Source organism: Erigeron canadensis, chromosome 5 (genome assembly GCF_010389155.1).
Source record: "Erigeron canadensis isolate Cc75 chromosome 5, C_canadensis_v1, whole genome shotgun sequence".
NCBI classification, from domain to species: domain Eukaryota; kingdom Viridiplantae; phylum Streptophyta; class Magnoliopsida; order Asterales; family Asteraceae; genus Erigeron; species Erigeron canadensis.
Window position 1 is genome coordinate 45,206,747 of NC_057765.1, and position 24,998 is coordinate 45,231,744.

General features: G+C 36.4%; 3 protein-coding genes across 5 annotated transcripts; 2 read left to right on the forward strand and 1 right to left on the reverse strand.

Moving 5' to 3' along the window:
• The first annotated feature begins 485 nt into the window (after nucleotides 1–485).
• On the forward strand, nucleotides 486–3,504 carry LOC122600505 (UPF0187 protein At3g61320, chloroplastic-like). Its single transcript, XM_043773230.1, has 4 exons — nucleotides 486–1,184; nucleotides 2,216–2,383; nucleotides 2,472–2,678; nucleotides 3,077–3,504. The coding sequence occupies exons 1-4, from the start codon at nucleotides 540–542 to the stop codon at nucleotides 3,293–3,295; spliced, it is 1,239 nt and encodes a 412-aa protein (XP_043629165.1). The 5' UTR covers nucleotides 486–539; the 3' UTR covers nucleotides 3,296–3,504.
• Nucleotides 3,505–6,340: 2,836 nt separating this feature from the next.
• Nucleotides 6,341–9,446, forward strand: LOC122600550 (rop guanine nucleotide exchange factor 3-like). 2 transcript variants are annotated; one of them, XM_043773281.1, is made up of 7 exons: nucleotides 6,341–6,829; nucleotides 7,089–7,205; nucleotides 7,310–7,455; nucleotides 7,695–7,769; nucleotides 8,011–8,304; nucleotides 8,527–8,859; nucleotides 9,170–9,446. In XM_043773281.1, the coding sequence occupies exons 1-7, from the start codon at nucleotides 6,460–6,462 to the stop codon at nucleotides 9,299–9,301; spliced, it is 1,467 nt and encodes a 488-aa protein (XP_043629216.1). In that variant the 5' UTR covers nucleotides 6,341–6,459; the 3' UTR covers nucleotides 9,302–9,446. The 2 variants fall into 2 exon arrangements, with proteins under 2 accessions (XP_043629216.1, XP_043629217.1); XM_043773282.1 differs by lacking the exon at nucleotides 6,341–6,829 and having other exon boundaries at nucleotides 7,099–7,205; nucleotides 7,327–7,455.
• A 988-nt stretch (nucleotides 9,447–10,434) lies between these two features.
• LOC122600825 (mediator of RNA polymerase II transcription subunit 12) lies at nucleotides 10,435–24,742 on the reverse strand. Of its 2 annotated transcripts, XM_043773597.1 has the most exons (14): nucleotides 24,420–24,742; nucleotides 22,866–23,033; nucleotides 22,621–22,680; nucleotides 22,354–22,459; nucleotides 22,089–22,157; nucleotides 21,951–22,004; nucleotides 21,691–21,798; nucleotides 21,316–21,465; nucleotides 20,889–21,233; nucleotides 18,376–20,561; nucleotides 15,270–17,834; nucleotides 14,229–14,550; nucleotides 12,792–13,286; nucleotides 10,435–10,891 (listed from the first exon to the last, which is right to left on the reverse strand). In XM_043773597.1, the coding sequence occupies exons 2-13, from the start codon at nucleotides 22,988–22,990 to the stop codon at nucleotides 12,837–12,839; spliced, it is 6,540 nt and encodes a 2,179-aa protein (XP_043629532.1). In that variant the 5' UTR covers nucleotides 22,991–23,033; nucleotides 24,420–24,742; the 3' UTR covers nucleotides 10,435–10,891; nucleotides 12,792–12,836. The 2 variants fall into 2 exon arrangements, with proteins under 2 accessions (XP_043629532.1, XP_043629531.1); XM_043773596.1 differs by lacking the exon at nucleotides 10,435–10,891 and having other exon boundaries at nucleotides 12,206–13,286.
• Between the last annotated feature and the right edge of the window lie 256 nt (nucleotides 24,743–24,998).

Sequence of the window (24,998 nt, forward strand, 5' to 3'; positions counted from 1 at the left end):
ATGGTTTGAAAGTTATATAAATAGAAAAATGATTAAAACAAAAAAAAACCTATAAAATATTCCTATAAAATCATAAGAATGCGACGTATGGTATCAGAATTCTTTTTCTTAATTTTGCATTTATTCACTTCATTATCTTATGGTTAAAAGAATTATCAAGTCATTTAATTGAGAGAATTAATCATTTTGCATATAATAAGATAAATTTTAAAAGAAAGAAAAAACCAACGGAAAAGGATTCCTTTAAGTTTTCCCAACTTGACAGTCAAGTTGGGATGATCTTGACTCGTAGATGAAAATCAAAGGTTGAGATTTAAATATTATCTTTAAATCTTAACTTTTGATTTTCATTCGAGGGTCAAGATGTTTCCAACTTGATCCGGTTTGGGAGAACTCGAAGGAACCTCCGAAACGAAAAGACACACACCTAACCGCTTTTAACGACCTTCCACTCAAACTTGTTTCCAACTGCCCAAACATGTCCTCTTCCTGCTCACATAACTCCCCTCCACCAGAAAACCCTAATAACAAGATTCCATATGTCAGCCCCCAAACCCCCTTGTTTTCAATCTCAGGCATCTTTCTCATTGTCTCCACAATCCCCAAAAACCCCCCACCTCCTCCTCAATTTCCCCCTAAAAAAACCATCTTCCAAAATCCTCTGTTCCCAACCACCCACAACCTTAATAACTTCAATCCTGAAATCGATCCCAGATTGGGCAGACAGCATCAAAGAACGTCGTATGAAACAAACCCGCCCTCTTTACAAACACCAAGACTGGGTTCGACACCGTAGCTCTTACAGACACCTTCGCCATATGTTGTCCAGTCTTAATTCCAGGGTCATTTTGTCGTTAGTCCCCCCCGTGATCGCTTTTACGTCTTTTGCTGCCGTTGTAGCTACTTATAACACTGCAGTCTTGTGGCACTTGTTGCCTGAGTTTCTTCCGGTTCTGAGGGCTTCGTCTTTGCCTTATCAGTTGACTGCCCCCGCCTTGGCGCTGTTGTTGGTTTTTAGAACGGAAGCTTCGTATTCGAGGTTCGAACAAGGGAGGAAGGCTTGGAGTAAGGTTATTTCGGGTACTAATGATTTTGCTAGACAGGTTATTGCTAGTGTTGATGATGATTTGTGTTTGAAGACTTCCCTTTTGCAGTATATCGTGGCCTTTCCTGTTGCTCTTAAGGTTTGTATTCCAGCCGGCACTAAATAATGTTTCCATTTTAGTTTTTAACTTTGAAGAATGTCGTTGTGAAATTGTACGAGATTGTTTTTTGGCATTTGGGTACTTTGCAAAATGTGTGTTGTATTAACGTAGAATTGCCTGAATTACGTTCATAATAACCACAGTGTGGAGGGCCATCTTTAGCAAAATTCCTAGTTTATGCTGTATAAAGCAATTTAATCAGGATGCAAAGCCAACACAAGCTTTTTTTAACTTCACACCTTTTGGCCAAGTTTCTCATTACTGAGAAATTGCCCTGTCTAGTACAAACAACTGACAATATTGACTCAGCTTGACCATTAAAAGAAATTTATAATCTTTGACTTACTTGTTAGTTATAGAAAATAATGTTAGCTAAACGGGTAAAGGGAGGAGGATTTCCCTGTTCGGGTTACCTGGGGTTGGCAAGCCATATTTTTCAATTCAGATGTAGCCCTGATTGGTCCTTAGTTTTTGCCCGGGGCCAATTCTAACCATATCTCTGGGCTTTAAACCTCTTGTGAGGAAACAAGACTCCTTGCCACTAGACCACTTGGTGATGTTTTGTATTGTTGTATCATAAACAAGAATAGTAGTATTTAGTGATGGCTTGAACTGTTGTATAATGAACGAGAGAGAAAATGGTAGCTGATTTGTATAAACAAGAAGTACTGTTGTGTCAAAATTCGTATCCTCATTGAATCAGGGAAGTGGTAGTGTGACCCGATAGTCAAGCTAGACCTTTCTTTTCGTCTGGAATGGTGGAAATAGTATTTGGTGACTTGCCAAAGAGTAGCGTAACTGGAAATATAGCATATATTTATTGGTTTGTTTACGGATTTTGCTCAAGAGAATTAATAGTTATAGTAAATGAAAATAGTTTTTGAAAAAACGAAATTGAGTAAATCTACCTCCTTCCATAATCAGATAAATGATTTAATTTTTGTAGTCAAATGCATAATTTAAGAATGTATTAGTCTATGTTTAGTTTATTTACCAATCTTTGAATGCAGTGCCATTTGATTTACGAATCTGATATAGGAAGAGATCTTGAGCATCTGCTTGAGGATGATGATCTAGCAATAGTTCTCAGTTCAAATCATCGTCCACGCTGCATCATTCAGTTCATCTCTCAAAGCATGAAGCTGCTTAATTTGGAGGAACCAAAGCGGACTGTATTGGTAAATTTTTACCTGAGAAGTTGTAGATCTGACCTTAAAGTCAAACATTCTGTTGAGTAAACTTTTGTGTGCATTGAAAAATATGCAGGAATCAAAAGTTACTTGTTTCCATGAAGGTATTGGTGTTTGTGAACAAATCATGGGCATACCTATCCCTCTTTCGTACACTCGTTTGACCTCAAGATTTCTTGTGCTATGGCATCTTACCCTTCCCATCATACTCTGGGATGATTGTAACTGGATTGTGGTTCCTGCTACATTTGTTAGTGCGGCTTCTCTATTCTGCATTGAAGAGGTATCACTCTCTCCATTGACTTTTTCATTTTAAAAAGACCATACTATTAAAGGTAAAACTACTCAACAAGTAAACGCAATCCCAATGCATTTCTTTTAATTAGTTTTTATGACATGAAATCTACAGTAATGCATTTCTTAAAATTTTGGATGGAAATTGAGGATGAATCAAAATTTTAATGTTTATATAGCTCCTTTTGAGATTAAAGCCTTTATAACATATTTTTAAATATGTTTGAGTTTACTACAGAGAGGGAGTGGCATATATTCATTGAGTTCTAATCGTTCACCTTTGACCAGAAATTTACCTTTAATGTCAAATGGATCAAGTAGTTGACTTTTTTATGCCCTGTGAAATTGTTTAGACTTGATACTGAACTTGTATGTGGGAACTTGTAGGTGGGAGTTCTCATTGAAGAGCCCTTTCAGATGCTTGCTCTGGATGAGCTTTGCATACGAACTTGTGACCATGTACAAGAGGCAATGAAAAGCGAGAATAAGATACGAGAAACTTTAATACTGAAGAAAGAGGCTAAATCCAGGAACCTGTCACCAAATGGGCACCCAACATCTGGATACGAACATAATACTCCACCTAACAGTTCTAACTCACGATAGGTGTTCACAAGCCTATGTTGGTTGCTTCACTTGCATCCGCTCATTGAGACCCAAAATCACATTTTCATTTTTTCACTGCAAAAAAAATGACCAAAACGAATGGCACCGCACATTTTGTATCCTGGCCAGGCCTGTTGTAGCTATAGATTTGTTAGGTTATATAAATGTGTAGCATATTTGTTTAATAAAATTTGGAGGTTGTTGAAAAACTTCATTATAGAAAACTTGGGAAAATACTAACTACAACCCTAGGGGTTGCTCGTTAGTGCATAAAAAGTTGTATTTTTCATAACAAAAGCTCAACCCTTGGATATTATGGTAAAAGTACAACCATGTTATGAACATTAATGTCATTAGCATTTAGCAGAATCATGTAAGCTTCATTTGTGAATCGGTTTCCCTTTTCATTGTTAGACTGAGGGAGGCCATTGAAAAAGCTTGTGGTTAATAGACCCTGAGTTGTAATGTAGACTGGATCATTGACGACAGTTCATAAATTGACTCATAAGATTCTGATTGATGATTTTCTAAATTTATTCACTGCTTGGTAGTAAGAAAACTACACCATAGTCCAATTGTATAACTACGTATATGGCCCATGCTCGTCATGGATCAAGTTGGTAACATTTTGACTAATGACCTCTGGATCAAGTGACATGGGGGTTTCATAAAATTGAGTCTAGAGGGGGGGGGGGGGGGGGGGGGGGTGGTGGTTATGGAAATTAATGGTATATAAAGGTGCGTTTCGTTTAAGAAAACTTTCATGTTTTCCATTTTTACTTTTCAAGAAAATATAAAAATCAGGAAAGACGTCCAAATTGTATTTTTTTAAAAAAGTTTTTTATTGTAACATAAAACACTATTTTTCACTTTTCTATGGAAAACTAGAAATTTTTTTTTTATTCTTTTCCATTTTTCCTTTTTCATTTTCAAAATTTTGAAAACCTCACATTGTTTTTCATTTTATGGTTTTGAACGCGTTTTCAAAATTTTTATTTGTTTTTTAGAGATAAAAAACTTCAGGCAACTAAAAAACATTTTTCGCAATTAAATGCGCTGTGATTTTTTTTTTTAATAAAAAAGGGTTAGATAACACAGATTTGTTATAAATGTGAACAGTCACATTGACTAGCATTATTTTATGAAGTCAAACCCGGGCCATAATGTCAACTTATTCATGATACATTATTGTTATTACTTGTTTTGACCGACTCGATTTTAATGGCTTGCACGTCTATCATCGAGACCCCTAACGTATTATATAACTTGAAAGATCTTGTCTCCAAATAGAATGTAAAGTGATACGAGTAGTATTTTAAGCATCCCATGATGGACGGACGGACGTGATTAGTTTGTCGGATCTCTCATTATTTGTATGTCATGGGTGAGATAGATTTGTACATCATTCTTTACAAAATTTAGCCTTAGCCCGTAGGTTATCAAACATGCTTTAGTTAAAATCTTAATACGGATGAAACATGTTTGGTCCACTAAAAAAGGAATCGGCTCCCATATTTCATTATAAACTAGTATCAACAAATCCTCTAATTAATTAATTCATAGATGTTTATGATATTCAATAATCCCGTAGTAAAAAGATTTTAATGTCTCTAACATATATATATGGGAAAATGATTTATGATGTTAACATCATCTTGGTTGGATGATGTTGTTTTCACAAACTAACCTAAATCATTTTTTACACATGTCAAAAAGCCCCTCATGATTTTAATGATTTGTGAAAGCAACATCATCCAACCAAAATAATGTTAACATCATCCAAGTTATCCCATATATATATATATATATATATATATATATATAGATATAATAAATGTCATGCGCAACGTATGAGCCTTTCTTGTAAAACAAAAACACAAAATGTACGAGTTGTTGGACAAGATGTCGACCATTTATTGAATTTGGTGTTCTAGTTCAAATTATATATATATATATATATATATATATGGTAAAGTTATTTTGAGAACCCTTTTTTTTGCGAGAACCTTTGAAAACTTTTCAAATCAAGCCCAACCGATGATTGTTCTTTATATGGAAATTGTTTTTTGATTGTTTTATGAATAACTTATGTGTAATTTTGAAGTTTATAATTGTGCAGAGCATGGATTATCATCTGTTATACAATTATGTGGAGATTTGGATTCTTGATCACATGTGCACGAATATTGCTATGATCACATATATGCAAGTCGATCACATGTAATCATAGCAATATTCGTGCACATGTGATCAAAAATTAAAATTTCCACATAATTGTATAACGGATGATAATCCATGCCTCCATACAATTATAAACTTCAATATTGCACATAAGTTATTCAGAAAACAATCAAATAACAATTTTCATATAAAAAACAATCATCAGTTGGGCTTGATTTGAAAAGTTCTCAAAGGTTCTCACAAAAAAAGTTTCTCAAAATAACTTTTCAATATATATATATATATATATTAAAAAAAAAACATAGAACATATGAGTCGCGGGACAGTTTGGTAGGGGTCTGGTGTAGCCTTCAAGCTAGATGATGACTTTTGCGTTAGCCCAGGTTCAATGGTTAATTGGCTGGTCCCTTCTTTGATACCTTAATAATTTAGGTAGCTAGGATCACAGCAGCTTCCTAATATCTATCTATCGGTTTAATTACTGATAAGGTAGGCGTGTCCGTTAGTTAATAATATCTAAATTTGCTTTAGACCTCTCAAAAATATATATCATACTTTCGGTACGTTTATATATATATATCAAGTGTTCGATAAGCCAACCCTCTCATAGAATTGAATGTTTTTTATATATGTTTTTACATCCATTATATATACCTTTTCAACCATACCTGATCGATCGATGGGCTTAATTAATCTGTACGTGAATGTGTGATCATGCTTAGGTGTTGACTTTCTGAACGCTTTTTAATCTATTGAAATTAAATAGTATCATACACAACAAATATTTAAAAAAATTAAAAAATGTTCCCTCTAGTCAAGCCTTGAAAAGGTTCAACTATTTAAACAACACAAATGACAGAAACTCTTTATAGTATACTAGTGATTTAAAACTGAAAGAATTTTATTGCAAAACAACTGCATTTTTAATTTTGTATGCAGCTAGGACCAAACTTGAAAAACACTTTGTAGTAAGGAAAAAAAACATGGAGGATTTACAAGAGATTAATTGTGATACGGCCTGTTTTCAGTCATCATCATCATCATCCATGATGGATCATGATCAATCGGCACCGACAACACCAGCAAGTGACAATAATAATAATAATAATAATTCATTTGGTTATTGTAGGACCAACTCTTCATCAGGTTTTTCTGAGCAATCATCAACTGATCATGATTTCAATAGCTGTTCATCAGAGGCAAATTCTCCGGTATGCTGGCCAGGCACCAGGAAATCACCTTACTGCAGGCCAACCCTTTCGAGATTTGCTGGAGGAATCAACAAGTATCTTAATCTCAAGGATAATGATCATCATAAGGTCATCAATAATGATCAAGCACCTACTGATTTGGGTTAGTTTTTTTAAAATTACTTTGTTAATCTTAGTCGAGAATATTATTGTCGGTCGGGTGGTGCAAACTCAGCCCAATTCCACGTTGGAGATTGTAAGAACTTATGGGTTATTACTTGTATCAGCCAGTTGGTTTTAGAGCTTATTTGTTAAAACATTAGTAATTAATTGGATGGGCTATAGTTAAGTATCAGTATCCATTTCATTGTCGATGCAACAAATTAATCTTTAAAAGTATACATTCCTGCTTGCTGCTGCAGAGCTTGAAATGATCAAGGAAAGATTTTCGAAGCTTTTGTTGGGGGAGGATATGTCAGGCGGTGGCAAAGGCGTTTCCACTGCAGTTACTGTCTCTAATGCTATCACAAATCTCTATGGTATCTACTCATCTTGTCTCCAAACCATAACTTAACACATAGCATATATATTGCCTATAGACAATGAGTTGCATCCTTTAATTACCATAATTTGTACACTGTAGTTTCTATGTTTGGGCAGCACCAGAGGTTGGAACCGTTGTATCGTGATAACAAGATGATGTGGAAAAGGGAAATGACTTGCTTGTTATCTGTATGTGATTACATTGTTGAATTTGTCCCAGCTTCACAAAACGGAGCATCCATGGAGGTACGGTTATAACTAAATGTTGTTCTGCAAGTGTCAACTAGCATGGTCTTCCATTTACGTTTTGACTATTTGTTTGAATATGTCTACTCTTGCAAATCTTTTTCGCAAGAACAGATCGATATTATTTTGCAATGATGTCTCACCTGCAACAATACAAATGTCGGTCAATTATGATTATTATCCATTTTCTTGTTGGAACATCGTGATGGGTTATATATGTTCAAACTTCTTTCTTTCAGATGATGATTAGCAGGCCAAGATCAGATATAGATATCAACCTTCCCGCGTTAGTTAAGCTCGATGCACTTCTCATTGTAAGGCCATATTTCAATCCTAGCTTTGTTTTGGTGATCATATTGGACAAAAGTATTAGTAAGTTACGCATGATTATAGTGCAATTTGTAAAATTTGTTTTGCTGTTGTTTTATCAACAAAATCATATTCACGTCTTATCAAATGACTATTCAATTAGTAAAACAACGGTTCTTTAGCCACAAAAAAACATACTTCTTAATCATAATGATTGTCTAAATGAGTCTTCTGTTTCCATTGCAGGAAATATTGGAGAGTTTCCAAGAAACAGAATTTTGGTATGACGAACAAGGAAGCATGTCAGGACACTCAGGGACTGGATCTTTTAGACAAACTCCTCGGCCTCGGAGGAAAGAAGAGAAGTGGTGGCTGCCCGTCCCATGTGTTTCAGCAGAAGGCCTTTCAGAGATGGCCAAGAAGCATTTGAGACAGAAACGTGATGCAGCAAATCAAATATACAAAGCTGCAATGGCTATCAACAATAGTGTTCTTGCCGATATGGAAATCCCACGCACGTATATTGCTTCCCTTCCTAAGGTTTCACCCTCCATATATCAACCTCACTGTTAACAAGTAATTATGTAAATTTGCCTTTGTTATAAGAAAATACCAAAAAAAACTACTCTAAGTTGCACTTTGTTATCCAAACACATGTTTGCAGATACTTGATTCATTGTGGTTCACTACTCTTGTATAATTCACAATCCAAGAACCGCTTAAATTTGCAGTCTTTTGAAGCTTTTATGTGTTTGTTTTCAGAGTGGAAGAACAAGTGTAGGGGATACCATATATCGGTACATGACTTCCACAAGCAGATTCTCCCCTGAACATCTTCTCGATTGTCTCAACATAAGCTCGGAACATGAAGCCCTTGAGTTAGCCGATCGTGTTGAGGCCTCCATGTTCACATGGAGGCAAAAAGCATGCTCAAGTTTTCCAAACTCATCATGGGAATTGGTTAAAGAACACATGGAGGGCGAAAAGAACGTGGTGCTAGCCGAAAGAGCGGAAATATTATTTTTCAGCCTAAAACAACGCTTCCCCAAACTTGCACAAACAACACTAGACACGACCAAAATTCAATACAACAGAGTAAGTGCATATATGAAACTATTTTTCATTCTTTATGAACAATTTTTTAATTAGTTGGAGACATGAATTAATGAATGATCAAATTTTCTAATAATAGGCATACTACTTCATTTTCTATGGTAAACAAAGTATTGCAGAAATGTGAAAAACAATGTAAAAGTAAGTGAAATTTCTGACAAAAAAAAAAGTGTCCAAGTTGTACAAATGGTTCTTGTACATCTCAATAATCAATTTACTTGGTTTTTTCACCTAAAGTAATTTTAGTTTTACAACTATATATTGTAGTTTGAAATGGTGATTATGATTGTAGGATGTGGGACAAGCTATATTGGAGAGCTACTCAAGGGTTTTGGAAGGTTTAGCATATAATATTGTTGGTTGGGTGGAAGATGTATTGTTTGTAGACCATTCCGTGACAAACCAACAACATCAAGACTCTTAGTTATTGTTAACCTGCCTCTGCCTGCCTTATTTTTGCAAGATATACATATATTTTTGTACGTTTAGACATACTCTATCAATTTCTTCTTCTGCCTATTTGTATATAGAAATGATGATTAGTTAGTCCAATTAAGCTTATCACTAAACATATCTGGTTATGTTTTGCCCAGCTAACTCGAGACGTTGATCATACAATTATGGTTAATTATTGATTTTCTTAGTGGTCCGAGGACAACCTTTTAATTAGCTAGGCATAACTAGGGCTGTAAACGAACTGAACAGTTCACGAATAGTTCATGAACCGTTCGGCGGGAAGTTCGTTCGTGTTCGTTCGTTTAGTTAAATGAACGGACATGAACAAAGCTCTCGTTCGTTCATTTACGTTCGTGAACATTCGTTCATTTATGTTCATGAACTGTCGTTCGTGAACAATAGTTTGTTTATGTTCGTGAACATTTGTTCGTTATGTTCATTTATAAATATAAATATTTGTTTTATATAATATACATATTATTAATACCTAACTATTTAAGAAAAAGTTTAAATAAAAATAGTTAATTTATAAATATTTCGTTCGTTTGTGTTCGTTCATTAGTGTTCGTTCGTTTGTGTTCGTGAACAGTCGTTCATGAACACAAACGGCCGAACATGAACAAGTCACTTTGTTCGTTTATATGTTCGTGAACCGTTCGTTTAACTTAACGAACGGACATGAACAAGGTCTCGTTCGGTTCGTTTACAGCCCCAGGCATAAGTAAGTCTATTCTTACAAGGTATAAAGTTGATACTACTCATTGGGGTGCATGTTTGTTGCATTATAGGCGTCTTTCTAAAATTAGAATGGTGATGTACTAGATATAAAGATTAACTAAATAAGCATAACATCCAATACAATTGAATTGATGATGATAATGATGATATTGTTGGATGGTGATCATCTGAATATATATCATATGATGATGATTGACAAAGGATTGAACCTTAAAATTTTGGTGTGTTAAAAGTAAGTCAATAGTCTTGGTTTAATTACAAAGGATTGAACCTTTTTTAAGATATATACATATATATCTCACCGTTCTTATAAAAAGCTCATGTTTAGTGATTTGAAAGATTATACTATCAAGATCGTTCATATATCTCAATGCGCTAGAACCTCGATCACTTTATATATATATGCTTGCTTCAATAATGATTTATACATGAATGCATCAATATATTAAAAGTTGCTAATTATACGATTCTTATAAAAAGCTCATTTTTAGGATGGATGGGTGGGTGGTTCATACATCAGTCAAGGAACCACTCCTAAGCCTTAAAGGACCCCGGGAGGGCTTCTTCTTCTTGTTTGATGAGGAGGAGGACTTGAGAGCTTCAAGTAATTTTGGGTTGCATTTTTTATGATCATCATCTCCTCCTCCTAATTTGTTTTGTGCTTCCAAGCATTTCCTTACAGCTTCATTCATCACACTATTACCGCCGCTGATGGGACCAGCTGCAGCATTATTCTTGACTTTCTCGGAGCCACCATCCACCTCCCCTTCCATTCTTGATCACCCTAGCTAGCTAGCTCCTCTGCAAATTAACCAACAAACTTCAACCAAAAAAAAAAGCATCAAATTCAATAATTACTTGGACGGACCCATGTATGGACCAGAAAACAAGAATTTAGTTACAAAAAGCAAGAAAATAAAAGCTAAAAAAACCAATTAATTATTTTTTTTTCACTGATAGAAAAGTAGAAAATTATATATTTCTACACTTACTCTAATAAATAGATGATTGTCACTGTGTAGAAAAAAACACACAGAAACAAGCACTTTTTTGTAATTTTATAGAAGAAGAAGATGATGATGAATTGTGAGTGAATAATCACTTCACAAAACATGCAATTTCCAACTGGTGCATTATTATTATTGTTAGAAGATAGAGGAGGGTGGGGGGAAGGTCTTGTTATTTTTGTGACATAATTTTGTGGGGTCTACTTTGTAACTCAACCACTTTTTTAATCCCACATATATATATTATGATTTTTTATTTTATAAAGTACTGCTGTAGTTTGTTTGGATTAGTTTGACTGATAGATGGCTACGTACTTTACGGAATCATCAACATCAACAAAAGTAAAGTACCACACTTTCTTTTCCTGCTTTTTGCACCCCCATCGTAAAGTCGTTGGTTGGACAAGTCGTTGGGATCATACATAACAAGAGTTTGAGAAGCCTTGGGGTGGTTATGGTACGAAAGTGGTGTTAGGATTATGAAGTAGTGATGATATGGGGCTTGGAGTAGTAACATTGAAGTTACTACTATGACACTCAACTGACTTCAACTAATCTACGTGTCTGTTGAGTATTAATAATGAAAGTTAAAACATGACCTGCCTTCAAGCTCTCATGCAACTTTTAGCGGCTAAAAAATCCATTACACATGGGTCTGGAACTGTCAGTTAGCCATTATACCTTTGTAAACTCTTGTTATGTTTCCCTATATATATAATTATGAACATGAACATACCATACATATAATCCGGAAACACTTCACATTATTATACACAGACACACATTATCAACTCTGAACGTTACACAGAAGTCTTTTTTAAGATCACGATACTGCATTTTAAGATAAATCAAGCAACATACCATTTCATGGAGAAGACACTAATTCATTTCCTAATGACATTCTATCTAACAAGGTTTACATATTTCACCTACTGCATAAGCCATTATCATAAGCCAATAGTGCTTGGGTTATCAGGTCGACCATTTTTAATTATCTCGTCTGATTTGGCATGATCTCTTACAAGCGGTTCAACCAACCAAACTGGGCCAGGTCTTGGTGGAACATTCAAATCAACAAGAAATGACATCTAGAAACATGCACCCATTTTCAGGTAAAGCGTCAACGAAACACAAAATAATCTAGAGCAAAAAATAGTCAAATGCAAAGCATGGTACAACTTACACTAACTTACACTACATGAGACAAGTCTATATTTGTTTATTGCTCTAGATTCGATTCTAACTTGAGGAGAAAAGGATTTATCTTCTTCATACTCCATATGAGCAAACAATAATGATAATAATACACAAAGTGTGTGAGTGAGAGAGAGAGTAAAGTGTTAAAAGAGCTTGGTGTGTATATTATTCCAGCTCGATAGTCCTAAAAAGGGCCAACAAAACAGACGACTGCTGAACATCATTCTCTCTTTCTTTTTTTTTTCACATACTTTTTGCTCAGATATCCCTATATATACAACAAATCTCCGAACCATACGGTCCAGGACTGAGCCACTATGGTCCAAGGGGTTAGTCATCGAGCCAGGACTGAGCCAAAGGAATGCATCTGGTTGTTCGTAGAAAATTCCGGACTACCCCGTGCCCTCAAAAGAATATGATCAGCCTCAAACACTGCTTGTTGCCGGTTAGGACATAAAACAGGAGGCTGACACTGACCCTGACCCCAAAATGGTAATATTACAAGTTAATGATTACCTGAACCAGGGTCTGACTTTAAATTTAACTTTTGAAAAGTTATAATCAGCTGTCATCATCTATGGCACCGATGTAAGTCAGATCCATCCTCCTCACCCTGACCGCACCCTTGAGCCAACTTGATGCTTTCAGATTAGCATTATCACTTCCTGCAATTGCAGCTGCATTTATGGAAGATGGCCCCGATCCTGCTCCGTCCTCCAAAAGGGTCCATGGGTCAATCTCTATACTGGAATCAGGTTGTGAGGACACGGGCTTTGTGGCCTTTCCTGGCCCATTTGAAATGATGCGAGATGAAGAAACTTGATTGTTTCTATGACTTCCAGGATTTGGTCCGGGTATTGATATGGTCGGCTGAAGATAACCAAGTGCGAAATTGGGGACACTGGGTGGCTGGCAAGATATTGAAAATCTCATAGAAGGGAAAACAAATGGCATGGCAGTCTGAATCCGCAATCTGACTGCATCCGGTAATTGCATGCCATCCAACTCATTCTGCATCATTTAGTAAATATATTAAGATTAATCACTTTCAACATATGGAATCTATTCGAGTAAAATGCAACAATCTTCTTAAGGATGTCTCAGAACAGAAGCAAGTAATATCAAATCAATACAAACTTAGGTGGTGTTGTAAAACTCGGCTGACTCGACTGGATACACGGATTTGACTCGTGACTCGAACGTCAAACAGGTCAAGTCAGATCAACACAGGATTTCAGTCACTGGATTAGACTCAGATCAACACAGGCCAAACTCAGCCAACTCGAGTAAAACTGAGCCGAATCAGGTCAAACTTGCCTAACTCGTGTCAAAGATGATGAAAAAATTTACATAAACTCTAAAAAAGACCCTAAATTGGTTTAAGTTTACGTTTTTAAACATTTGAGTTTGAACTTCAAAGTATTATGTAAATGTTTGTAAACAATTATGTTTAAGTTTGAAGTTTGTAATCTATTTTTTCTAATTTTCTATTACATATTATTTCCAAAAAAAATTATTAAATATATAACCCCAATCCGGGTACCCCCAAGTTGAGTCTGAGTTTCCAAAAACTCATGACCCCCTTCCCCCTTTTTTTTTTCTCCAGCCGAGTCCCAAGTCACTAGTTACCCAACCTTGCTTTAAGGTATGGATTTGGGTCCACCAAGGATACCAAACCATATCTCTAGAGATCTATTAAGTTATCCAAATATGAACACAGATTGTCACTTAATTTCAAAAACTCAACTAATTTTTACTGTAGAGAAGTGATTTATACACGAAATTAGTTTATGCAGGTACATAATATGCAAGCATTGAGGAGTTGTACTACAGCTTTATAGGTGTTCTACCATATGTACATGAAGTCTGCAACTTATCTCCCCATACTACATAACTTACTATTGTGACTAACAGAATGATTATATTAACATTGAAAGTTTACGAGATTCATACCTGCAAATTTTCTGCAACTTCACGATCATACGGTGATGAGTCTCTGGAACCCTCAGACGCAGTCTTGGAAATAAGCTTTGCCCTGAGCCAGTAGGGGTGGGAGCTACTTAACAGAGCATGCAGCACCAATAATAAACGATCAAAGAGACTTTCACCAAGATCAACAGAAGCAGAAGAATCTATCATCGATTCCACCTCTCTCTTGATGGAAAATTTAGAAGCAGGGTTAGAAGCATCTGCATCTTCATGGACGACCCTACTTCCAAGAAGACGAAGCACCACTGGCGCAAGCATGTACCTCATGTTACGTGCTGATGGCTCACTGACATATTAAAAACAGTAATTGAAAATTATGTGGGTTAAAAGAAAGCATTTACTATACTGAGAATTCAACTTGGTTTTCTCAATGTTTACTAAGAAATGATGTCAACCTTGGATCTATTTAACAGGATCAAGTCAACACTAAGTAGAGGTATTGTATTCAAATCATTTATGTAAAAATATACTCAGGTGTACACAACCTCCTAAATTGATTGATTAAACAAAATGGGATCCTTTGTTATGCAACAGTTATGTTACCTATCCTAATATATTAGTTAGTCATATATAGATATGGAAGGAAGAACAAAAAAAGTGTTGGTCAGCCATTGTAACCCTTCTACATGTCAGAAAAAAACATGTCATAAAGCTTATAATCTTTATGTCTGCTAAAATAAAACATGTCAGAAGAGTTGACCGAAGTTATTATTAATGCATACAACCTTCTACATCAATTTATGCCATAAAGCTTATAATCTTTTCAACAACATAAGTACTATATTTTTGCACTAAGAAACTAATTGCAAAAAAATTTTACAAAAATTAGGACTAGGTGTTTTCGGTCAGCTAACACGAGGCGACAGATTTTAAATTGCACAAAAAAAAACCTTTTTTAACTAGGTTGTGACCAACCCTCCTGCCTTGCTACCTATACCACCAGGTCATCATTCAAGCTTTTTTGAAAATACAAGTTATCACTACAGATGTCAGCATACTACTTACCCATCAGCACAGATTACAGGGAGCAGTCTTAGGAGGAGCTGCAAGCGCAGCGACATCGAAGCACGCAATGCTGAAGGTGAAGGCAGCATCATTTCAACGGGGCCTGCAGGACGTCTAGCCAATCCAGGACTACCACCTCTTATACCCTTACGAGTATTCCCTTTGGCCACTGGACCTTCAATCCCAGAAGCAACGGTTCCTGCCTGTTTAGTCACTCCATGAGTAACTGTACTTATCTGCTGCTCAATTTCGTTCATCTGCTTAATTAGGTCAGTAGCAAAAGTGACCCGTGAGTCATCAGAGCTCTGATCAATGCACGGAAGAAGTAATTCCACTAACGCTTTTTCGGTCACGTGTTGTTGACTGACTATAAACGCTTCAACATCTGAAACTTGGCTAAATGTTCTAGAATGTCTCTTTGTGTCGGTTCCATTTCCATCATCAACTACCTCGCCTTCTTCCAGAGATATCATCTCAGACTTCCTCTTATTCCCTTTTTTTGTGGGCCCAGGCCCATCTGGAGAGGAATTACACCAACCCCATGGTTTTGAAAATTGAATCTTAGTTGACAAACCTTTGCTCTCAGCAATATTAATTAACCGTTGCCGAATTGATTTTCGACCAAAGAGAACATCATGGCCTTTAAGGAACCATTTTGCTTGCAACAGAACTTCATCCTCTAGCGACCTTCCCAGAAGGTGCACAACCTCAGAGAAAAGAGAAGCAGCATCGGGTCTAACCAGAAGCCGGGTCAAGACCATTTGAATGAAGTTATTTTCGTTCTCAGAAGTCCCAAGATTTTCATTATTTGGTGAAAATGATTTCAAAGCTTCAACTATAGAAGCGTCCCGGGCTTCTACTTTTTCAATCAAGGCTTGCTCGTTCAATAGCAATCTGAGCTCAACCCATTGCCAATGAAACTTTGCAGGCTGCAAGGTGTCCAGAATATGAACAAGCTTATCAAGAAGCTTCATCTCATTTAACTCAGTATGCACAGATGCCCGATTCCCATCATCATGGAAAAGAACTTCATGTGGCAATTGACAATCAATGATGGCATTTAAAAAGATTCGGGCTCTTATAGGGACAAAAGCCGTAATCTTTGAATGCATATCTGGCCCACTCAAGTCCAGCATGGCAGCAAACTCAGAGTCACTTGTATCCGTAGACACTATATCATATAATGTAGAACAATCTCTGAGACACACGTCACGGAAGGGTAAATGCTTTATGGCATCTGTGATAGCACTTGTTAAAGATTGAAATAGCTGTGAAATGTTGTCACGAGCCATAACATTTGCGTTGAGAATGAACCGTTTCCATATCAAGAATCCAAACATAGCAAAAGCGGGTGGGAAGACAAGGTTAACAGGAAGCATTCGTTGGATTCTTGATAATGCTACGATAGAAGATTCACCCAAAATCTCGACTATGAATCCATCAGAAACACTCCTGCAATTCCCAACAAGGACCCTAAACCAATGTATGGAAACTTCAACCAGATTATCAATTTTTAAATCACCTATAGACCGTACACTTCCATTTGAGTTTGACCTTGTACTCCTTACAAACTGAATCACATTTAGCCCTTCTTTTAATCTAAAAACTGTTACCATCCTTTCAAGACTAACAATACCCTGAAGAACAGCCCCAATAACAAGCGCAGAAATTGCACCAGTCGTTTTGGCTAGCTTAGAAAATGTAGTTTTACCAGCAATGTTCAGATTTTCATTAGATATGGAATCACGGGTTTCGGGAGATAGTTGTAACTGACCACGAGCAGCTTTTGGAGGAGAGAAAAGTTGGGCTAGGGCAGACGAAGCTTCGGTAGCAAGAGCTATTTCAAAAACCCGACTTTGGCGTTCTCCAAGTGCATCTTTTAGTAGGGACAGACATGTAAGATGAATACGTAAGATGTATCTCGCGAAGTTTAATGAATTCTGAGATATATCATTCATTTTAGCAATCACTTGCCCGACATTACTTACAATTGCAGAAACTGCAAATGCAACCAATGTCGGGTCACCTTCTTGCGCTGCACCTCCTGTTTGTCTCATGCAATCCAATAGCCCTTTTACAACCTGTTGAGCTATCGGGAACGCATCATCTGATTTCTCTAGACTTGCTCTTTTCAACTGGCCACCTGCAAAAGACTTCTTTTCCTGACCATAAGGCGTAGGACTGACTTCATCAATGAGTCTTTGAACAGTATCCCGCATGCCCAAACCAACTCTAGAAATACGAACACCGCTAATCTTTTTAAGTAAGAACTCATCAAAATCTTGGACTCCTGCAGGAATTCCAAGTGGGAAACCAAATTCTCCATCTGATGATCTTCCAGATTCAAGTTCCATAACAAGCCTTTTATCAGATGTTGTTTTGAAGTTCTTTACCCATTCGACAACACTCACTACATGCCCATATTTTTTTAACATCTGACGAGCAAAGACTAAAACTATAGAACCAGAAATCCGCCCATTGGAAGCCATAACTGCGGAAGCACGATGCATCATGGCAGATAATGTTTCTGGAATAAGATCAGCTGCAGCAAGTATATTTTCATACCTGAAGAAAAGGATTCTCAAGATCTTTAAAATACAAAAAGCTTTACAGTGGAATGCGGATATGTATACAATTAACTAAAGGTGGCAAAATTTGACACATTCACTAAAAAAATAGTTGATCTTGGCCGTGTTTTTTCTCAAGTGGGTCATATTACAGTTAAAAATGGAATTGATAGTACATATGGATACATATAGTTAGAGGTGCCAATTTTAACCCGTTTACCTACGTACGGATGATGATCTGGGCAGTGTTTTGTTCTCAAGTGGGTCGTTACAAAATCCAGCTAGAAGTTAAATGGGTCAAGCAGGTTGAAGAACACTAAACGCTACTTTTGATGCATACAATCCCTTAGGTCAATATTGCCACATTAATTGTATATAACTTCTTTTAATGAACAAAAAACCCTTTACATGTCAACCTAACTCAACATGTAAACCCACATTACAAAAGACCTGTTTGCCATTTCAACATGAACACGTTACCCACACCCCATCTAACCACCTCTACAAATAAATACTTATTACGAAGAGCGAGGGAAAACCTTCTAAGAGATGATAAGATCAGTGCCTCCCCAACAACAAACAGTTGATTGTCAACATTCTTCTGTACAATCATAACATTTCTCCCACCATGGACCGGAGGAATTGGGTTAATAGGAACTTTAGGCAACAGCCAAATAAGAAACCGGGCTGCAGAAACTAAATCATCACAAACATCCATCAAATACAAGATAGTGGATAATTCATCTTCACCAAGCTTCCATTTTCCCAAACCTTTATCATCAACATGCGGGAAATTTCTACCGTACGGTCCAACTTTTGCTGGAGTCTCGGGGATTTTTCCAGCCTCATCAACAAGCTGCTTCACAATGCCCATCAACCACACTACAACAGCCCGCTTCTCATCTAACGGTACATGTTTCAAAACTTTCCCAATTGAAGAGATATCTCCAAAATTGACACTTTTGATTGAATCCGTTGTTTTCAGGACATCATTATCGTTACTATTTCGGTGGTGAGGACAACTTACTCTGCTATCACATACATGACTAGTGGATGCACCCTGGCTACCCTCAATTCTGGCAGCTGCTAACTGAGCAAGACTTGAAGTCTTACGGACCATTTTTTGTCTGCCTCTTGAGGCTTGTTTTACTGGTTTGATCGGTGGATCTGCTCTAAAAGACTCCAATGACTTAAGGCCCTTTCTAACCCACCAAACATCCTCATCATCAGACAGATTAGGATTTTTTTCTTCTACTTTTTGTCTCTTCGCTCTCCTGCATTCTTCACATCCAGGTGTTCCTTCACTAATAACTACTGGCCCGGCGGGGCGTTTAATACCAGGTGACTCATCAAGACCATTCTCCATGGAAGAAAGGGAACTTGGGAAATGAAGCAGCACCCCAATTGAATTCATAAGTTCATCTATCTTGGTAGCCCTATTGATGTTTTTATTCGATACCAAATCAGATGCAGATGACGGTATTTTCCGTTGAACGATTCCGAACTTTTGATTGGTTTTCTGCTTATGCAAAGAGTTGATATTCTTTGGAAGGCCAAAAAGTTCATGAAGCAAAAGATGACGTTCATTTGAGTAAATATGCATGGCTTCTGAAATAAGAGATGTCTCGGCCATTTGTGCTTCTTCAAGTGCACCTTGAACATATGAACTGGGAAGATGTTTCAGGAGTTTATAATGTCTCCTCCTCCGATCAAAGTCAACAACTGAGTCATTCCGACCCATGATTCCACTAACAATAAGCTGCCTCACATAGGCTTGGGGATAAAAAATTCCTGATCGAGTGAGTTCATTTATGAGTAACTGAACACGCTTAAAACCTTCGCCATTTTCAGCTTGGTGTTGATCAAGCCAACACACAACAATGTCATGTAACGGGCCAGGGCTTTGAAAAAAATGTGACAGATCTTTGACTTTTTTACTTGCTTTTGACTTGCTTGAACTACGCATATTTCTCATTTTCATCTCTAAAAGTCGAGTAGCAACGTATACCTGAGAAAAGTCTCTTTTGCCACTGAATTTAATACCATGAGGGGGGGCAGTCCTAAAATCCCTAAAGTCACATGTTGCCCACTCAAAAACAAAAAATATGGAACAAAGTAAGGAAGAGCTAGCTGTGCCGATCCATTTAAGAGATGACCTTAAATACAAGGAGACCTCTGATGTCCACCTTTTATCATCTATTTCATCACATAAATCCTCAAACATGCACTTGTAAGCGGTTGTGATATCTCCATGTATAAGTGTTTTATCTAACTCATTAACTGCTTTGGCCACACCATGAACCCGATGTCCAGGTCTTGCTGCTCTTGCAAGATTTATTGCACATTTCTGAATTGAAGAAACAACTGCATCAATGGATAAGGAAGGCCCGTGTTTAGTGCCACCTTCCCTGGTAACCCGTGTTATCATACTACCTTCATTTGCTGCATTTGATACCACGCATGATGGCAAGGGAAAGCAATTTAAGGCAACAAAAGTATCCGGAACAGCAAGTATTAAATATCGAAGGATCTCAATGAGAGCAGATATAGTGTATGCCCGCCTAGAATTATCCACAAGATCAGAACCACCTGGAGATGGTTCCTGGATAAAACGAACAGCTATCGCCGCAAGAGTATGAACATAATTTTGAGATAAGACAATAGTTTCAATAACACCATATATGATAGGCAAAAGCAATTGCAATATCCCAAGTGATTCTTTCTCCTGCAAATGACAAAAACGATATTTTATGTAACTAATTTGCTTACGAATGAGTCAATTCAGGTTATGACCTATCACTAATAGGCTGAAAGAAAAAATTGCTTTGAAGCTACAGTGTTTACCCCCCCCCCCCCCCCCCCCACCCCCGCCACACACACACACCCACCCACACCGGGTTGGGAAAAATGATAATACATAAAAAACACTCATTCTATTAAAAAAATCATATGCTAGCAATATAATACAAGTTCATAATCATAGCTGCAACCCTAATTATTTTATCATCAACATAAAATCAGTCTATTTTCATTAAAAAGCCAATAAGATCACCTGCAATTGATTTAAAACCCAATCAATGATCGAAGAAGGAAGAAGCAACCCTTCTGCATAGTGCCACTGTATGATTCGCACCACATACCACCATTTGAAATGTAACGAAGGCTCATCACCATCAGGCGTCAGCACAGAGTCATTCTTGTGCTGGATGGACCCGGCATAAGCAAATTGGGGTGATCGGTCTTTAGAATGCAAGGTAGAATGAGAATTGTTTTTAGAAACAAATTCATCAAGGAGATATTGTAAATACTCAATAACATCTTTTGTCCACTGCTCTGAGCGGGAAAGCCGAGTTTTGTCAGCTGAGCCAGAAGATGTACTAGAAGTCCCTGGCCGAACCTGGAAAATCAAATAATGATCCGCTACATTCCATGAACTAGAAAAATGCCAAAAAAGATGGTCCAAATAAAATTTTACATACCTGATTTAGATATGTTACTTTAATAAACCAAGTTGCCCTTAGTAGAGGTACATTATTTCTGATAAGGACTTCAAACAGTGATTTTCGTCTATAACCATGAGGAACATGATCAGCCAGGGACCGTAAACGTTTATGCTGTTGAGACAAGCCCTGTAGGGTAAAGCTCAAAGTGTCAGATACCAAGTCTAAGTTCTACCACTTGAAGAGCATTTTTTGATAATGGGCATATATAATGCATCTTCAGTTAGATGAAGAATGTGCATGTAAGCAACTCATGTAGCAAAAATGTAAAAATTAAAGTAAAATTTCAAGAGGCAGAAAAGCAAGTGTAAAAATATATAACACCGTATGCCCCCAAAAAGCGGAAAGACGAACCTCAATCCACTTCTTCCTAAAATCTTCACCACTGGCTTTTTGTTCTGGAAAAACACTGGGCTTACTCAATAAATTACCACTAAGAGGGACTCCATATACTTGACCAGCCTGCATCATATATGTACACTTCAGGCCCTCAGCAAAATATTACATATGGATGATGGATATATGAATGTGTGTGTGTGTGTGTGTAAATGGCAGTCATATAATTCTATGTCTCCATCAGCAGTGGCACTATCCCAAGTAAAGAAACACAATACCTTGCGTTTCTGAGCACGAGATTCATTGATTGCTCGGTGATATTTTCTGATTGCCTGCGGAAATCATAACGTCTACTGTCATAATAAAAGTAATAAAAATGGTTCAATAGAATGATATCACAATAACAAAGAATTTACCTCCTTGCACTTTAAGATTACAGGCTTGGTGAAAGTTTGAATCTGTGATAAAGTTATCTCTCTGGACTCCTGCAAGAGAAAGTTCAAAATGGTTGGCAACATAGGTGACTTACGGATCACAAATAAGCAAGGGGTTATTGAAAACTAAACAGAAATGATAAAGGCACAAATCTAATGGAATAAAAGAACGGTACATAATAACGAAGCCTCATATGATATGCATAACTTTATTCAAAACGAAAATCAATCATAATTTATGGCATACCTCAAGCCCCTCAACTGTCTCTCTGTATCCAGCAAGCACATAGTCCTTTGTAAGGGTCTCCTCTGGGCAATTTGTAGTCGGAGGGTGAAAGTCAGGCGGTGGGAGCCTGACAGGAGAGTACCAAAGTGAAAATTAAAGATACTGCTTATATCAATATATAATTAAAACCTTGTCGACGTTCTTATAATGATCTAATACAAAAGAGTACAAAAAGGGGTGAAACTTAGAAAACGACATCAAAAATTTTCTCATGATCCCATAAATTACCTAGAATTCAGGGGATCTTTCTCACACCTCAATTTGTAGGGTGCAGGCTGAGAAGGTCGCCTGAAAAACATATAACACAAGTCATTTCGACAACATTACCATATGGAACTGCCAATAAATAAATAAAAAAATCACTTGAAAAGCAAATATGATACAGAAGATACAGTAATGGTTATAATATTGTGCATCAAAAGACGTATATATTGCATATATCTTAAGATGAGATATAAAGGGACAATGCAAACCGATTTATTGGATAATTAGCTGGGAGAGAAGACGACTCAGCTCGGGAAGTATCCCGGCCTAATGAGCCACCAACTGCACTGCTATTGACTGCACTAGTGCAGTTGGTAGCATGATACCTTTGCATTTCTCCAAACTATGACCTGCATACTGTCTCACACATTGAATAACTGCAAATTACCATGTTTAAGAAATTGCATTAGATACAGCAATACATTATCTCTCAAATATGTACTTTCGCCAAAATCATGTAATCCAAGCAGCATATATAACTTAAATTGAACGAAGCTATCTAGAAAAACCTTCAAAGACACTAATACTCTAATAGATCCCCTATTTATCAAAGTTCTATTTGAAATATAACAAAAGCATAGGCTAACATCTGTGGGAACTGGGAACTAGCGATTGAGGAAGAACTGACATGTAAAAAACACAATTATGTATACAGAATAGAGCGAAGCAACAGTTGAGTCTAGCATTTACAAATCTAATCAAACTTGAGTTGGAAGGAAATCAAAATCTCAAGTTACAATAGAATCTAAGTCAGTAAGTTGTAACAAGAGATGGCTCAACGTGGTATTTAATTACTCAATAGTGTTTGATTTTTCTTAAAGTGTAATAACTAGCATGCACACGTTACTTTTTTTGGAAATGAACATACAAACGCTACATAATCTAATAAGCATCATAAGATGCAAGGTTAACTATTGATATACAAGATGACATCAAGCTTGTTATAATAACACAAATTTATCCGAATATGATTCATTTCACATAATGACAAATATATGCACATGATATTTAAGTGCATAACTCAATTAAGCAATGCACACAATGCTTTTACACTATAAATAAAAATTCTACATTAAGTTTTCTGTATGAACTGCACTTCTGAAATCACAAACCGACACATCCACCCAAGTTTGGAAAAAAAATTAATTCTGTGAGGGAACATAACATTAGTATTACACACGATGCGTTAAGAACCTAAAAAAAAAAAACAGATGCTTTTCAAGTACAACCAATGACGCCAGCTAAGTTAACCATAAGCATAAATTTATCACAAAATAGATCCAAATTTCCATCTCAGTAACTGCTGATCAAAAACAGTAAACATATCCAGGCATCATTAGGTTTCAGCTCTTGAATCCAGACACACAAGTATCCCAACTTTAAAAATGCCCTAACATTCAGCTTATATCTTAAACAAGCACCCTAATCCCCTGACTTTCAGCTACATAACTGGCACAAAAAACCATGTATATAAAGTTTCGAAGCCTATAATCACTAATTTCCACAAAAAACATTACTTTATCAATCAGATCACAATGATCGTCAAATTTTTCATCATACACTATACAAGCATAAAACTTTACATCTTCACCGAGCTAATTCGAGCTCTAACTATACTCAAAAAATTCAGCTTATAAACGCCATAACAGTATAAAAAAAAAACATACTAAATTTAAATACCCACTATCCAAATTAAAACATAAAAAATCAAAGATATTTTAGTAGCATGAGAATCTTAAAAATCAATTCAAAATTAATGATACCTTTGAATCAAGCAAGAAGCTTTATGGAAGAAACCTAATCTTAAGTTCAAAACATCCAATACCCAGTTGTTAAAAACTTTCAATTTTGAAAATTAGGGTTTGTAATTGAGCTGTCAGTGAAACTAGGGTTTTGAATAAAATTGGGAAATTAGGGTTTTGATGTGAATTATAGGTACAAAACTTGTAACGTTTATGTAAATTATATGTAAGCAGAATCAAAATTTGTCTGAAAAAGATTAGGGATTTGTAATTTGAGAAACACGAATCGTGTGTGTATTATATTAGATACAGAAACAGATTGGGGCTTTTGACTCTTTTTTAATTTTTATTTTTAATTTTGGTTTTTGATGATGATGATGATGAGTAAACAACAGGGGGGTCAAATTGGAAAGTTTGTGTAGATAAAGGGGGTGGATTAGGATATCTTTGATCTAATTAATGCTTTTTACGAAGAATAATTAGGCCTAATGACGGATAGGTTGGTAAATTTTACCAAATAAACCTTACTAAGAATACGAATAAGAATGCTGGATATATAGATAAATGAAGGATAAGTTTGTCTTTTGGTGTGGTTGGTGC